Below are 14,358 nucleotides of genomic sequence, written 5' to 3'. Positions count from 1 at the left end.
GCTTGGTTGTTGGATATAGAACACAGCGTTTGTTCAAAACTTTTCGTCATTTGAATATAAAAGTACATATTCAGCAACTATCACACAGCTATGAGGTCTTTTTTTTTTTTTTATACGTCTATCTACATTTGGACTTCTTTATAGGTTGGTTTTGTTCAACCAAAACAAAGCGAGGTAACCAGCTCTTCCGAGAAACTGACTTTTTTTTTTAAAGAACATCATACAAAAGTGCTCTTCTTAATTTCTGCTTTGGAAATGAATCCTCTTATCAAAGTGCATTTTTTTTCTCCAAAGGTCTCTTTCAAAAAGACTTCCAAAAGTTTATATGAGGCTTTCAAACACCTTAATGTTTTCATTATCAACATTCAAAGCAAACTTTAGTTCTTAATGTACTTCAAATGAATAGGAGTTCCAAGAAACTCTTTAATTAAAATGCTAAAAAAGTCTTTAGTGCTTGACCAGTACAGATATTATGTTGAAAACAACTCTGTGAGGGTGCATGACTGGCATATACCCAATCATGCACACTTGCAACACAATGTAGAGGCCCAGTTTAATTAGCTGGTGGCAGTACCTCCGACCTTGTTTGTTTGCCAGTGAGGGACCACAGTCTTGTTGCTGCACTAGCAACTCCTTCTGGTTGGTTTCTTGACACAGCTTTGATGGCTCCATGAGTAAAAGGAGGAACATGCCATGCCAACAGTGGAAATAGCAGTGACACGGACAACACAACACAGCACATTTAGACAAAACACGGGACAAATCCTCCCCTCTAAATCAGCTCTGTGATTTCAAGACACAATTGCATGAAAAACAAAAAGTCTCAGATAAGTTTAGCTCATTTCCTGTAAGAGATAGATAGGAGTTCCCTACCGGCGGAAGTCGAGGAGCGTCCGGCTGGTCTCCGGGACGTTCTGGTTGAGCCAGGTCAGGAAGTGGAATTGAGTGACGGTTCGTGTCTCGTTGGTCTGCATGTTCTTCAGGTAGAAGCTGCGAACCAGGAAATCATCACACCAAATGTGTTCGGACACCAGGTTCACCTGCAAGTACAGAAAAAACATAGAATGAATGCAACAAGTGTACAACAAGTACAGATTTAGTCCTTTAGATTAGACAGTGTCAATCAAGGCTCACTTTCCGTCACTTTAATTCTTACTAAATCCAGATAAATGAGAGAAAAGTTCAACTGACTGAAAAAAACAACTCATCAGAACCTCCTAGTCTGCATACAATTATCAATACACAGTATTATGTGTCAAAATAAATCCCACCAACACATGGATAGATTGCAGGCTTGGGACATATCTTAATACTAGATGCTTTATCTAGAAAAGAAATCATCTTTGTTGATAAATAATTATATATTTTGGACTTTAAAAACTTTTACTTGATCATAGAGCTCACGTCTGAAGTTTGTTCTATAATCATTATTCCAAGTTGGAGAAAAGAAAATGTTGCCTGCAAAGTGTGATTATATACTGTCCTTGGTGTATCAAATCAATCCAGTCAATAAAACCATTGAGCCCCCGAAATGCGATGCAGCTCTTACAAAAGGATTGGGAGCCAAATGTTTATACTTGTACCTTAAAAACTCCATACAAAGTGTCGTAGAGTCAAAGGCCAATGATCTCAAGTCCCAAAGAGTTAGTTCTGCTCAAGTTGAGTATTTTTACCTCATAGATGTGATACAGGTTGGAACCCTCATCGGGCCAGTAGTGGTAGCACTGCTTCATCCCGCTCTCGACGAGAGGTGTCAGCATTACAATAACCACGCAGCCGTTCTCCCATACCATCTGCAAACGAAGCACACACTCAGTTGGACTCATCAAAGAGGGAGTTCAAATCCTCGTACGGCATGAGACAGGAGTGACACCGCCGTCTCAAACTGCCTCTTTGAAGGCCTCTTACTTTTGAAACCTGGCTGTTATTTATTTGTGGAAACAAGAGTTTGAAAAGTTTATTTTAGCTTCCACAAATCACAGTATTTCTTCGTGGACTTTTTTTTTAGCTTTATGCTTGTAATTCAACAAAATTAGCGACTAATAGTGACTACTACCAATGTCTCTTAACTTATACTCTTTTTTTTTTTTAAAGACTTGCAGACAAGCAGTTTATCAAAAGCACAGATGCTCTATTTTCAATCAGGGACTTATTCTACCTAATGTTCTTTAAAAACTTCGTTTAAATGTTGAGCACTCAGCCAATTTGTAAGGGTAGGAGTCATGTTCCTGAAGTTGTGGAGAGCTCGATTTGGAACAGGATCTCATACGAAGCTGTCAACACTTCACAAAATCTGCTAACAGGAACATTGACATGTGTCCATTCTCACCCACTCACTTTGATATTGGTCCATATTCAGCTTAGATTTCGTGCTATTGGAAGGGTAGACTTGTCTGTTTTGGGGGTGGGGTAAAAATGAAATCTTAGTTTGAAACCAAACACTTCAAGGCAAGTTAACTGTTTCAAACATTGGTAAAAAAAACTACAAGGAAGTCAAGTGTTGTGCATGGAAAAGTAATTGCTGTCGGGACACTTCCCTCCCCCAACTGGGTCATTCCACAGTGAGACCTGACACGCGGTCGTATTTTTCCTGCTGGCAGTCATATTCTCACAGCCGGAGGGTGGGCTGGCTCTGGAGATCCATTCGACTCCGATCAGAGGTAACAGTCAGTCGTTAATGGAAGCCATAAAACAATACCGCTCCCACATCATCGTGTTAGATAATCAACATGGCCGCACCTGCCGTTCAGTCAGGAGCGCTGCCACACCTTGCCAGAGATTTAACCGACATTAATTGCGGTGGGTTTTGAATTACTGCACCTCCACACACTGTCCTCCCAGCCCCCACTGCTTCCTTGATTGGTCTCACTGATCTAAAGATGTGACGGTGCACTTTCTTGAGAAATGGTGTTAATTCGCTTTAGCTGACAGAGTGAGAACTCTGCTGGTGCTGGGAGGACGAGTTCCTGCTTTAAAAAAACTTTGTTAAAATGCAAATCTATGCTCTTTTTCCAGAATTGTATGTGCACGTGCCATTAGTATTTTGCTCGAGGGCACCTCAGCAGATTCCTGATGGAGAAGATGTTGTGTAGTGTGTTGCATGTGGTGTAATAATGTTGGCACTGAGAAAGCCTACTCGGCACACCAATATACGCCATGACTGGCTAGAATAATTTATTGATCCTCTGGTCTCAGAGTCAAACCCGATCCAACATTTGGGACAGTGGGAAAAGTGTTTGCCGTCCACTGCATTAGCAATATGTCCCTCTGTAGAATAGTGTTTGTGTGTGTGTGTGTGTGCAGTGACGGTGGCAGAGGCGTAGCTAGGCAGTGAGCATGGTGGTGGAGAGGAGATTAATAACGACATCCATAGAACAAGCTGGTCTCCCGTGTGGCTCACTGCACTAATAAAAATCGGCTAACTCTTGTTTAAGAGAGGAGAACGCATTGATTTTTGTTCATGCATGTGTGTGTGTGTGTGTGTGTGTGTCTGAGAGTGTGTGTGTGTATGTATGTCCTGTGTGTGTGTGTTTTTACCTGCCAGAAATCAGCCACGGTGGAGGGCAGAGGGCCTTGAGTGGCGATGTAGGCTGGGTTCCTGGGATCGTGATCCATCTGGGGGGGAGAGGGACAAAGGAGAGGAGGGAGAAAAGATGATGTTAGGTTATAAATGTTGATTGTGAAGTGAAGTTAATCTCCGTTTTTCACAACTCATGCCTGTTTTGTCTCAAAACTTCATCCCTTGTTAATGTTGTTTACACTGACTTTTTTGAGAGTGTCGTGGCCAAAATGGCTGCACAGTGTGCAAACAATTAACAGCACAACGGGAAATACAGAGCAAAACAAAACAAGGAAAGAAATGGGAAAGTGAAAAGACTTTAACTTCTGCCTTTTGGGAGGTTCATCCCAAACAAGGAGGATGACAACTTCTCAAGTGTCACTTTAAGTATTTCAGTTCTTTAAGTTGAGTTACTCCAACCTTGTTAAGTGAATTAATTCCAAGGTGAAAACACATAGTTGTGACAAAATAAAATTTTAGCCAAAAAATACAGAAAAGGGTAAATTCTCTTTTGTACATTTTAATAGAATATAATTGCTTTGAAATTCAGAGTTTTCCAAACAAATCATTACTAGCCTTATAAGTGAAATATGCCAAACGAGGACCACTTCACCTCCGTACACAGCAGTGCAGTGATGACTTAGTGCCTGCAGCCTGTAACAAACCTCAGTGCATAGGACTATACAGTACCCAACAAATGCAACAAAGTGGCACAAGCAATTACTATCCCATCGCACTGCAACTGTCCTTTTTCCCCCAAATGACCTCCAGAAATTCCTCCCCTGTAAAGAAAATCCTCCTGGAAGCTTCTCAGTGAAGGAGAGTCTTCAGTAACTTGTCCCTTAGCTTAATGGAAATGAGAAAAGGATGGAGTAGGCGTTGAGAGCAAAAGACAAGAGACGGACGTGAAGTGAATTTCCAAGGAAGTGAGTGACACCCCTGCCTATTACCATGCAAATTGTACGGTAAATGTAATAATTGGCAAGACCAATTTAGCAGGAAGCAATTACAGGGGGAAGACAGATAATTTCTGGGGCTTTTTTCAAACACAAAACTGTCTTTAATGGTCCTTTCTTGTTGATATGATTGCCAAACAATAATGTACTTCTAATGAACTTAAAATGTAGTAACTTAGGGAGAGAAAAGGTGACATGGTACCAGGGAATTGTGTCCTAGACAAAAAACTGCTGGAGGCACAAGTGCACTTCTCAGACATTTGAAGGTGGTTGGCCAGAGGCTTCCACCTATATGCACTACAGTGTACGGCCTGGGGCTGTTTTTCATGGTTTTTAATTAAAAGAAATCCTACTGCTACAGCATGCAGCGATATTTCAGGCAACAGTGTGCTTCTAACTTGGTGGCAGCAGCTTGAGGAAGGACCCCACTTATGCTTTTGTGGCTGAACAGGAGCAAATCCCTGAAGGCAAATTCCAAAACCTGATGGAAAACAATCACATATGGGCGTAAAATGTTGGCGTTCACGTATTTTGCTTGGTTGCCTACAAACTTTTGGCCATGTAGTGCATTCATTTAAGTTTTTCATGAATGTAACTTGGAGAGAAACACTATAACTTTTTCTTTTCTAAAGCCCATTCTGGTCAAAATGTAGGTCATAAAAGGATTATTCATAATTTAATTTGCAAATGGATGCTTCATGATGAAATGTTCCTTGTGTTAAGGCCTAAACGATTAAGAAATCGATCCAGAAGAAATTTGAAAGAAATAAGACAATGCCCAATCTGATCCATGGTAGGTTCAAGGAAATTAAAAGAGAAAGACCAGGAAAGACATAGAGGGAGAAACAAATTGGCTCTGAAAAATCAAGAAAGACAAGAAGGAGAGAGGGAGAAGACAAGAGATGGTATAATGAAAGCTGGTGAGAGACAGAGAGAGAATGCAGAGCCACTATAAAGATGGAAAGTAAAGAAAGACACTTGACATCTCTTTTTTTATCCGTTTCCCACGTCCCTGTCTCCTTTTCATTCTCTGTGGACACACAATGCTTCCTGACATCTCAAAGTGTCTCCAGAATTAAACCCTGCCATTAATGACTCTACAGGCATGAGAGTGTGTATGTGTGTCACAGAGGACAATTGTCTCTCTCTCTCTCTCTCTCTCTCTCACACACACACACTCCTTAATTAGGAACAAAAGTGGAAGATGTGACAGGTGCAATTATCCCTGTTATTGGTTTTTTGTCTTTTTCTTTGGAAGGACCAAAGGAATCAAATTGTGTGTGTGTGTCTGTGTGTGTGTGTGTGTGTGTGCGTGCATGCATGCGTGCGTGATCACCATCACTCCCTTCGATCTGTCTGATGAAGTTTAACGATGGAGCCGACTGTTACTAGAGTCTGACTCCTCAATGGGGGCTGACAGTGACAGGGTGTGTGTGTGTGTGTGTGTGTGTGTGTGTGTGTGTGTGTGTGTGGCTGCTGACAGACTGGCACTGGTAAACTTCTAGCTGCCAACTACAAGACTTAGCTGTAATTGTGAATTTCCAGATTAGGAAATAAAATAACTTCTGCTGTTCTCATTTCTAGTAAGAAGTAAGAAAATGCTTTAGGTATTTGAGTGAACTGATCCTTTAAGAGTGGAGGGAATTAGATTTTTTTTCCTGGAGCTGAATTAAATATTTTTTTCGTAAAGTCCATAATTTGCTTGACAGCTTCAGAAGCTACAAGTAAGCTGGACCTTGCGCTGAAAAATTGTTGTCAGGCATTTTATGATATTTGAAAAATGAATCCTAATTCCTAAATGACTCTTTTTCTATTGTGCTGGTCAGGGTCTGTTAAGGTGTAGGTAACTAGTTAAGGTCAGGGAGAGATCACCTTCATTGTCGCTGGCTCTATTCACCGAACTGCGAGAAGTTACTGGTCAGGAAACCCTAAAGTTAGTTAAAAGGCATTTAAACATGTGTTGTTAGGGACAGATTGGTGTTGTTAAAAAGTGACTTGTTTTACAGTTCAATCTCTTGTTTTCTGGGCTTATGGAAGTGTAATTAAGACATCCTAATATTTTTTTTTCAGTATTATGGTGCTTTTAGATTGAAGAGAATTGACACATTATGACGTTTTTATCAGTGTGACTCTTTTTACGATGAATCCTTAATCAAAAAAAGTCAATTTAACCGTCAATAAAAGCTGTGAGGCCGACGTAAACTCAGTACTATCAGCACATGACGTGCATCAGAATGAATGTGTGTGATTGTGTGTGCATGATTGAGTGGTACCTGAGTGATTGATTATGTCTTGGGAAGTGTGTGTTTGACTTGAGTGTGTGAGGAAACTATTGAGTCTGTGTTGGATGAACTGTGTGTGGGCGAAAGGAGAAAGTCAGTGATTGATTGTGTTTGTGAGTCCATTTTTTTGCAAGTGACTGATTATGTGTGTATGTGGGACTTTGGGCCATGTCACACAGGTTGTGTTTTTAGCACAATAAGGCACATATATATATATATATAATTTCTTTTAAATCACATTGGTGGAGAAACATTCTTTGCTTTAATCTTCTATTTTGGTACCCAGAGGAATCACTAAAAAAGTAGGACATCTGGGGTAACTGGTTATAAATGTACAGGCAGGATTATCAGGAGAGTGTCCAGGAGACATGCTTTTCTACTGCTATTTTTTAATGTAGATTAGGTGTACACCAAAAAAGAACCATTGCTCCACCTAAATAGATGAATGAGTCACTTTCTTTTTTTTTTTTTTTTTTTTTGTTCAAACTAGAAAAAAGACAAGTAGCTAACTGATACAGTTTCTGAGTAAAAGCAATGCAAGAACCAGACAGTAGTGTTGCAGAATCAGCCATTTCCTTAGCTCTTGCTTGGTTCACGTATTTCAAATTCAAACTGCAGCGGTCCTCGTTACTTGGTTTGCTGAAGTCAAGGTGAATTGTTGAGTTGGAGGAGCTTGAGCGAGGAAGAAGTTTCACACAGACTTAAAGTGGTGGGAATTTAAGTTCTGGCTGATCAAAGGGAACGGAGGAGAGGGAAGGAATCCTGCACACTGTTCTCGGCGCTTGCAATTAAAAGAGATTTATCGTCTTACTTTACGAGACAATGGGAGAGGCCGTCTTAAATAGGTTGGATGACCCACGTTGACCTGCTGTACAGGTGTGCACAAGCTTCTGCTTTTCACTGATAAAAAAGGAGCGAACCAAAGGACACTCCCTGATCCTCCATTTTGAGGAGTAGGATGTGAGAATAATGTTATCATCCACAAAACAAACAATCATCATCTAAAACATTCCCCCTTTGCTTGCAGGCTGGTCCATCCTCTAGCTGCTGGTGCCAATTAAATCTTACTGGGTGCTTTTCACACAAATATTTAATGGGAAACTGAGCGTGTAACATCTAGGATGGCTTTGCAAGGCTTTCATGATATAATTTAGCTAATTCATGTTAACCTCACTTTAGCTAGCATAGAAAACACCATGCTGCTTTCTTCAACCTTTCAAATGATCTTACTTTTTAAGACAAGATAAGATATTCTTTTATTCAGTCTCATGGTGGGGAAATTCACATTTCTTTCTATATCTGTGTATAATTAATGTCTACACAAACCTTCCAATCACATTGTGTAAATCATATACAGGTTACTGGGACATTGGCAGCATCTCCCAGGGTCCAGTCGTGTGGGGTACTTCTATGAGGAAAGGACGTGGTGTTGGCTCGTTATGATTCAGACAGAAACATCTAAATTGCCCCCTGGTCATAGAATTTTGAGAGTAACTCAAATCAGTCATGGCATGAAGTGGGAAGGGGTCATGAGCTCCGATCAAGATCCCAAACATCTTGTCTTTGCTCGTCTAATTTCCGTCAAATCGTGGGCAAAGGCTGTGGGAGGAAATCTAATTTTCAGAAGAGGTTCCTTAAATAACCTTTAAGTGTACCATACATTCTTATACATTAATTATGTGTGTGTGTGTGAGTGTGCGTGTGTGTGTGTGGGAAGGGGAGTGGGAACGTATGCATGACAGAGCCTACGAAACATGTGTTCATGTTTGAGTAGTGCTTTCGAGTGTGTGTGTGGGTGTCTGCAATGTATGTTCTATGTCAGCTGTGTGTGTGTGTGTATTATATGAGTGTCAGTGGGCATACAAGCTTGTGTGTCCACAAGTGAGTGTACACACTTCAGTGTGTGTGCATTCTGGCATCAAAGTGTGTTTTCCACTTTGTGTGTGTGTGTGTTAGTGTCTGTTTGGGTACATGTGCTGCAGCTGTATTTGCATCTGTGTGCTTGTGGCATTTGACAAGGTTGCTCTTTTGTTCCTGTATAGTTTTGAGTCCTTCTCACACACTCTCTCTCTTTCTCTCACACACACATGCACATACACACACAGACAAACACACAAATGCACACACACTCAGCCATTTTTGGTGTGATGCCCAGATTTGAAATGCATAGCGTTTCTGTAGCTTTTAATGGAATACCACTGTATCTGCCTCAAGGGAAACGTAAACCTACTATTCCCACACTGGTTTCCAAATTGATACACTCACTTACTGAATGCACATGGCCCTTTTCTTTTCCCCTTCGCCTTACGACAAGCTGTTTTGCTACTTAAATCTGTTTTGCGCCAAGGAAAGGCCTTGGCAAGTTGAGCGCACCGTAACAGTAAACACAAACTAGTGTCAAATTAGCATAACCCAAGGTCAAAAACAATCATTTCCCAAGACCCCACGGATCAATTCTGTTTTCACAAACGAGAAGCGAGCCGAGAGTCGTGCGCATGTCCTTTCCCACGCCTTCCCCCAGCAAATATTCGCCCGGGGTGTTTGCTGTAAAACAATCATTAATATTCATGGTGCAGAACATACACACTAGCGTGGGGCTGCCGCTGGAGCTAAGCAAGCGTTGCATCAAAATTTATATTGTACAACGGTAGGCTGCCTTTGTTCCTGTGACGCCCCGTGGGGACTGTGGGAGCCTGGCATAGCTGCGGTGTGAAGCACAGAGTTAGAATGCAGAGGAGGTACTTACGATCGGGCTGGCATTGATGTAATCAGAGTTGCCTTGGCTGTTTTCCACCTTCAAGGTGATTCGGGAGTGATCATCTAGAACACAAATGGAGAAATTCAGCCTATTTTGTCTTACTTGAATGCAAGCGCTCAGTGGCTATATTCCACACATTGTAATTATATATTTCTTTCCATTTCTGTTAAGTATACAGCGCACACTGTAGCCTTGAGTTAAATTTCCACAAGTACTGGGGAAGAATGTTTCCATAACCTAAAGAGTTTATCACCTTCTGGTACGTAAAGGTTGTTTTTCCAATGCAAAACAGAACTAATTGATGTCATGGATGAAAAAAAAAACCATCAAGTAACTTGTTTGAGAAATTTCATGATGTTGTTCGCATTTCGTCTGGGAGTTTATCAAGTGATACCTGAAAGCACCTCTAACCACACCATTCCAGAAAATTCACCAGAGGTCTCAGATTTCAGGCAGTCGGCCAGAGATAAGCAGTTCACCAAAGGAGAAAACTAGGTGATTCTGGAACTGACACACTGGTGCGTCCATGTTGTTTGGCCAAGCTTTAATCAAACTGATTAAAGGCATTAATTGAAAGTCTCACCGAAATCCAAAAGTGTTAACACACATACTGAATTTGGAGGAATGTGTGTTCAGTCAGTTTGAACATCAATATGGTTGAAAGAAGAGATGGAACACAGTGATACACAATGATGTCAAAGAAGGGGTGAAATGCAAATATGATTTTCTTTATCTAAGTCACAGGAAATTTGGGTAAATTACAGCAGAATATCAAGATTTTAGGAGTTTGATTTCACGTGCAGCTCTGCCGCTTACTGTTGTATGTAGATACAGTATTCATCCAATGCATTTTGGAACTGGATTAAAACACAGAAAGTAGAGGACGACAAATCTGCTCTATTTCAGTTTAAGGGGATCTGCCCTCCATCCTCCCTTGTCTGCTGGCATTTTTTTGGAGGAACAAATATTCCTAGTTTGTACAATCCCCTTGTGAGCAGGAGTCTCAGGTGATAGCGGTAAAACAGTTCTGAAATTTTTCTCGGACAGGCCAGCGGTGTTTCAAATAGGAAACACAATTTATTCCTGACAAACTGCTTTCCCTGCTGACAACCTGGATTTCATTAAGCCTGGGCCTGGTGGAGAGAATGGGACAGCACTTTTTAGATGGGCTATTTCCACAGAAGCTTAGAAATTTTAATCATTGATGAGGTCGGTGCAGGAGAGCTTTAATAGAAAACTAATTTACAACCCTTCTGCTCACTGCATCTGCTCCTAGTTTTCTGATAATAGAGGCCAGGCTCAGAATATGTGGGGGGTGTGTCGAGAGGTGGCGAGAGTAATGCCATGATGTTTGGAGGACTGACATCACCAAGTGTAACAGCTGAATTTTGGTCCCACTCAGACATTCTGCCAGAGTTTTCTGCCACTCAGTGAGTGAGAAGGAGATACTACTGTCTTTCCTTTGCATGTCTCTGGCTGTTATCCTCCTAAAAGTGGTGCTCTTCACATTTTATCATGTCACTAATCTGAATCATTTGATCATAATGAAAAATTAATTAGATTACAGGTTAAAAAAATGAAAATCTTATCTTATTTATATTTTTAATTATATACTGAAATGTCAGGTTAGTGTCACTAAAAACATTTGTTTGGCAGTAGGAATTACAGGTACATTATATATGTGATTTACAGCAGCAGTCATTGTAGACCACATGGTTCAATTTTAATTGCTCATGTAATTGCCCATGAGGATTTGCAGGTATGTGCACCTAACTACTGTGGGCAACAGTTGAATTGCATATTATCAATTTACCTATTTCTAAATCCAAAGACTACTTGATGATGATTCTATTAACAGAAATCTAGACTTTTGAAGTCCAGTACTGATATTATCATGTTTTTGAGGTGCATACACAAATGTATTGTGCCAATTTCCAACTTTTAACGGCGGTTTTCAAGGTATGTAATAACCTCCAAAAGCACATCTTCAAGTCTACAGCAGCATTCAGAAGATCTGACATTGAAAATTCCCTCAAGAAATCAAGGCCTCATGCAGCAGATGTAGAAACAGTGGATACTGAAGTAGCTGGTCACTTTTGGATGACTATTATCTAAATACTGTTGCCCCATTCATCACCATTAACCCTTTATCGGGCAAGGGACCATATTTGGTAACTTAAGTGGGAGTTCAAAATGCCCGCCCCCCTGCCTCACCATGAGGCAGTAGAACTACGAGATTTCTCCAAGCCAATCAACGACAATCAGGCTTCCTGACAGAGCGGCAAGAAACCATAAATGGTAACTTCATTGAGCCTGATTTTCACCATAAAATATATATTTTTTTTTTTAAAAACTCCCCAAACTAAAAAAGTCTTGTAATGACCACCAGTAATGGTCTAGGATTGGCATTTTGAATTTGTAAGTATTTCAATGAGTGCCCTATAAAGGGTTAAAGGTGATAGATTTAAACTAAATAAAACAGGAAGTGCTGAGAAACCAAATAAAATGGAGAGAGTCCATTGCTTACATGCCACAACAGCAGTGGAGCGGTTCTTCTTGGCGTTGCCGTCCTTCAGGCCAATGGTACAGGCGTTGGGTTCCGCCTGATAGGCACACAGGGCCTCCCACTCCTTCTCCAAGCGGTCCTTGTTCTTCAGGTGATCCTCCATGTAGGACTGAAGGAGAAGAGGGAGAGGACAGAGAGGAGAAGAGGTGAGAATACAGAGCCAGGTAAGTAAAGACTGTACATTTGTTATTGATGGGGATGAATTTCATTGCCAACATCTAGTGGTATTCACTCATTATTGGGGTCCCTTGTACTTGTATTCATCTTTGGTTAAGCCTGTCTTTATCTGCCTGAAGCACCAGATGGGGTGGCTTCATCTCTTAGGGAAGAGAGTTTCAATTGATTTGTCAGTCGTAAAAATTTCACACACTAGCCTGTGATTTTAACTTTAACACATCAGACTTTCCTTAACTGTCAGGCAGGCTGTTTGTTTGAATTTCAGAGGAGCGCCAGATGGATGAGCAGGTAACTGCTATTTTGTCAATCAAAGAGAAGTCAAAATACATACTAGGGCTCTTTCCTGCCATTGCCACAGGATAATACCAGGGTTTACTGCATCAGGACACTCCACTTTACAATTGTTAACCACAGAGAATACAGAACAGGCAAAGACATTCAAGATATTACATGTAAATACAGAAATTCTGGCACTGATTAGAAGAATGAAAAAGATGTGGTTCAGATTCCACATCTTTCTAAACTGTATCACACTCTTTGGACCCTTTTCACCATGAAGAATTGTTTGGAAATGCTGTCAAACTGTGTGTGAGGTCCCATATGCATGTTTTCCTCATTTCATTAGTTGCGCTAAAGCCATCTTAATCAGAATTCATATCAGTCTAATCTACTTTAGCTCTGTTCAAATGACAACCATTTTCAGTGTGGCCACCAACCATACAATATTCATAATTAAGGAAGACAATGTCACTTTGATCAACTGCCTGCAAATGAGGTTGGCACATAAGACCATAGCAAGGACCGTGTGTGTGGTTCACAGGTCAGTCGTAATCTGATGGTGGCCAGTGTAGCTTTGTTTTTTTTAAGGAGCCTTGAAAATCAGTGGCCCATGCACAGAAAATATGGATGGTAGAGACGTTTGTAATGGATGAGGGAATGAAATGAGCTGGTGTGGTTCTTTAAATGGCTCCAGCGGTGATTTATGGTGGCAGTTACAAATGAGGCTGATCTTAATCAGAATTAGCTTCCAAAAAAGGCCTAATGGCTTTCTGCTAAAATGAGAGGAGTTTGTTAAAAATGGACGGCAGCATGGCCAGACGTCCGGCTGCTGGAGGATAATGGAAAAGTGTCTTGATCGAATGCAGATATGCGGCTTCATCATGCATGTGAGTGTACGCTGAAGAAACTCTACAAACACGCAGCTGGTCAGGGTTATTATTTGTCAGTCTATTAGTGAGCTTAACAGGCTCAGCGTTGAACAGCAGCCTTCACCTCTTCACAGCAGCATTGTGTGTAGCTGAAAACACGCATACAGGCATACAAAACACACACACACACACACACACACACACACACACACACACACACACACACACACACACACACACACACACAGTGTAACACTAGCTTTCCTTGTTGTAGTATCAGCTCTCTATTATATTTGCTTCAGAGCTGCTAAAAGCAGCGATGATGTAACAGGAAGCCGCAAGCTGCGACCCTCCACCTGCACACAGCCGCTTATCAACAGCAGGAGGTCCGAATCCTTCAAAGGACACACACACACACACACACACACACACACACAGAAAGAAAGAAAAAAAAACATAAACAACATGCACATACACACATCTAAAGCACAATCCACACATAAAGGTTTTTATAAGGTTACATACACAAAAACACGGTCCACCCACGCGCTCACACATATACACTACAAAGACACACACACACACACACACACACACATACACTCGCTCACACAGTTCCTAATAAGTCGCACAAAATGCACAAAGCGAAACACGACAGGCACGCACTCATACACACTCAGACAAAGCCACAGAAAGCAGGCGCACACACTAAATCCGCACGCATTCAGGGGTGCACCTGCTGACACGCACACCTACACACACATATACATCTATACATGTAAGAACTAAACCTATAGATAATACAAGAGCATTCTGCATGTATTCCAAAATGCATACAGACATTCACAGTCTCACAGAAGACTCATGCACACACACGCACTGTCCTACATGAGATGCCCCCCACCACCCTCT

The 14,358-nt window shown here is 41.1% G+C and overlaps 1 protein-coding gene across 1 annotated transcript in view; it reads right to left on the bottom strand.

Moving 5' to 3' along the window:
- LOC139213940 (receptor-type tyrosine-protein phosphatase N2-like) overlaps nt 1-14,358 on the bottom strand; it is a 199,721-nt gene that overhangs the window by 18,578 nt on the left and 166,785 nt on the right. The window contains exons 15-19 of the mRNA XM_070844651.1: nt 12,083-12,230; nt 9,544-9,617; nt 3,538-3,615; nt 1,674-1,793; nt 874-1,040 (exon numbers count right to left, since the gene is read on the bottom strand). Of these exons, the coding sequence (XP_070700752.1) occupies nt 874-1,040; nt 1,674-1,793; nt 3,538-3,615; nt 9,544-9,617; nt 12,083-12,230 (587 nt within the window). The remainder of the gene's footprint in view (nt 1-873; nt 1,041-1,673; nt 1,794-3,537; nt 3,616-9,543; nt 9,618-12,082; nt 12,231-14,358) is intronic.

The sequence above is a fragment of the Pempheris klunzingeri genome, chromosome 15 (assembly GCF_042242105.1).
Source record: "Pempheris klunzingeri isolate RE-2024b chromosome 15, fPemKlu1.hap1, whole genome shotgun sequence".
Lineage (NCBI taxonomy): Eukaryota > Metazoa > Chordata > Actinopteri > Acropomatiformes > Pempheridae > Pempheris > Pempheris klunzingeri.
Note: the sequence above shows the minus strand (reverse complement) of the source record. Positions and strands in the feature narration are given on the sequence as shown.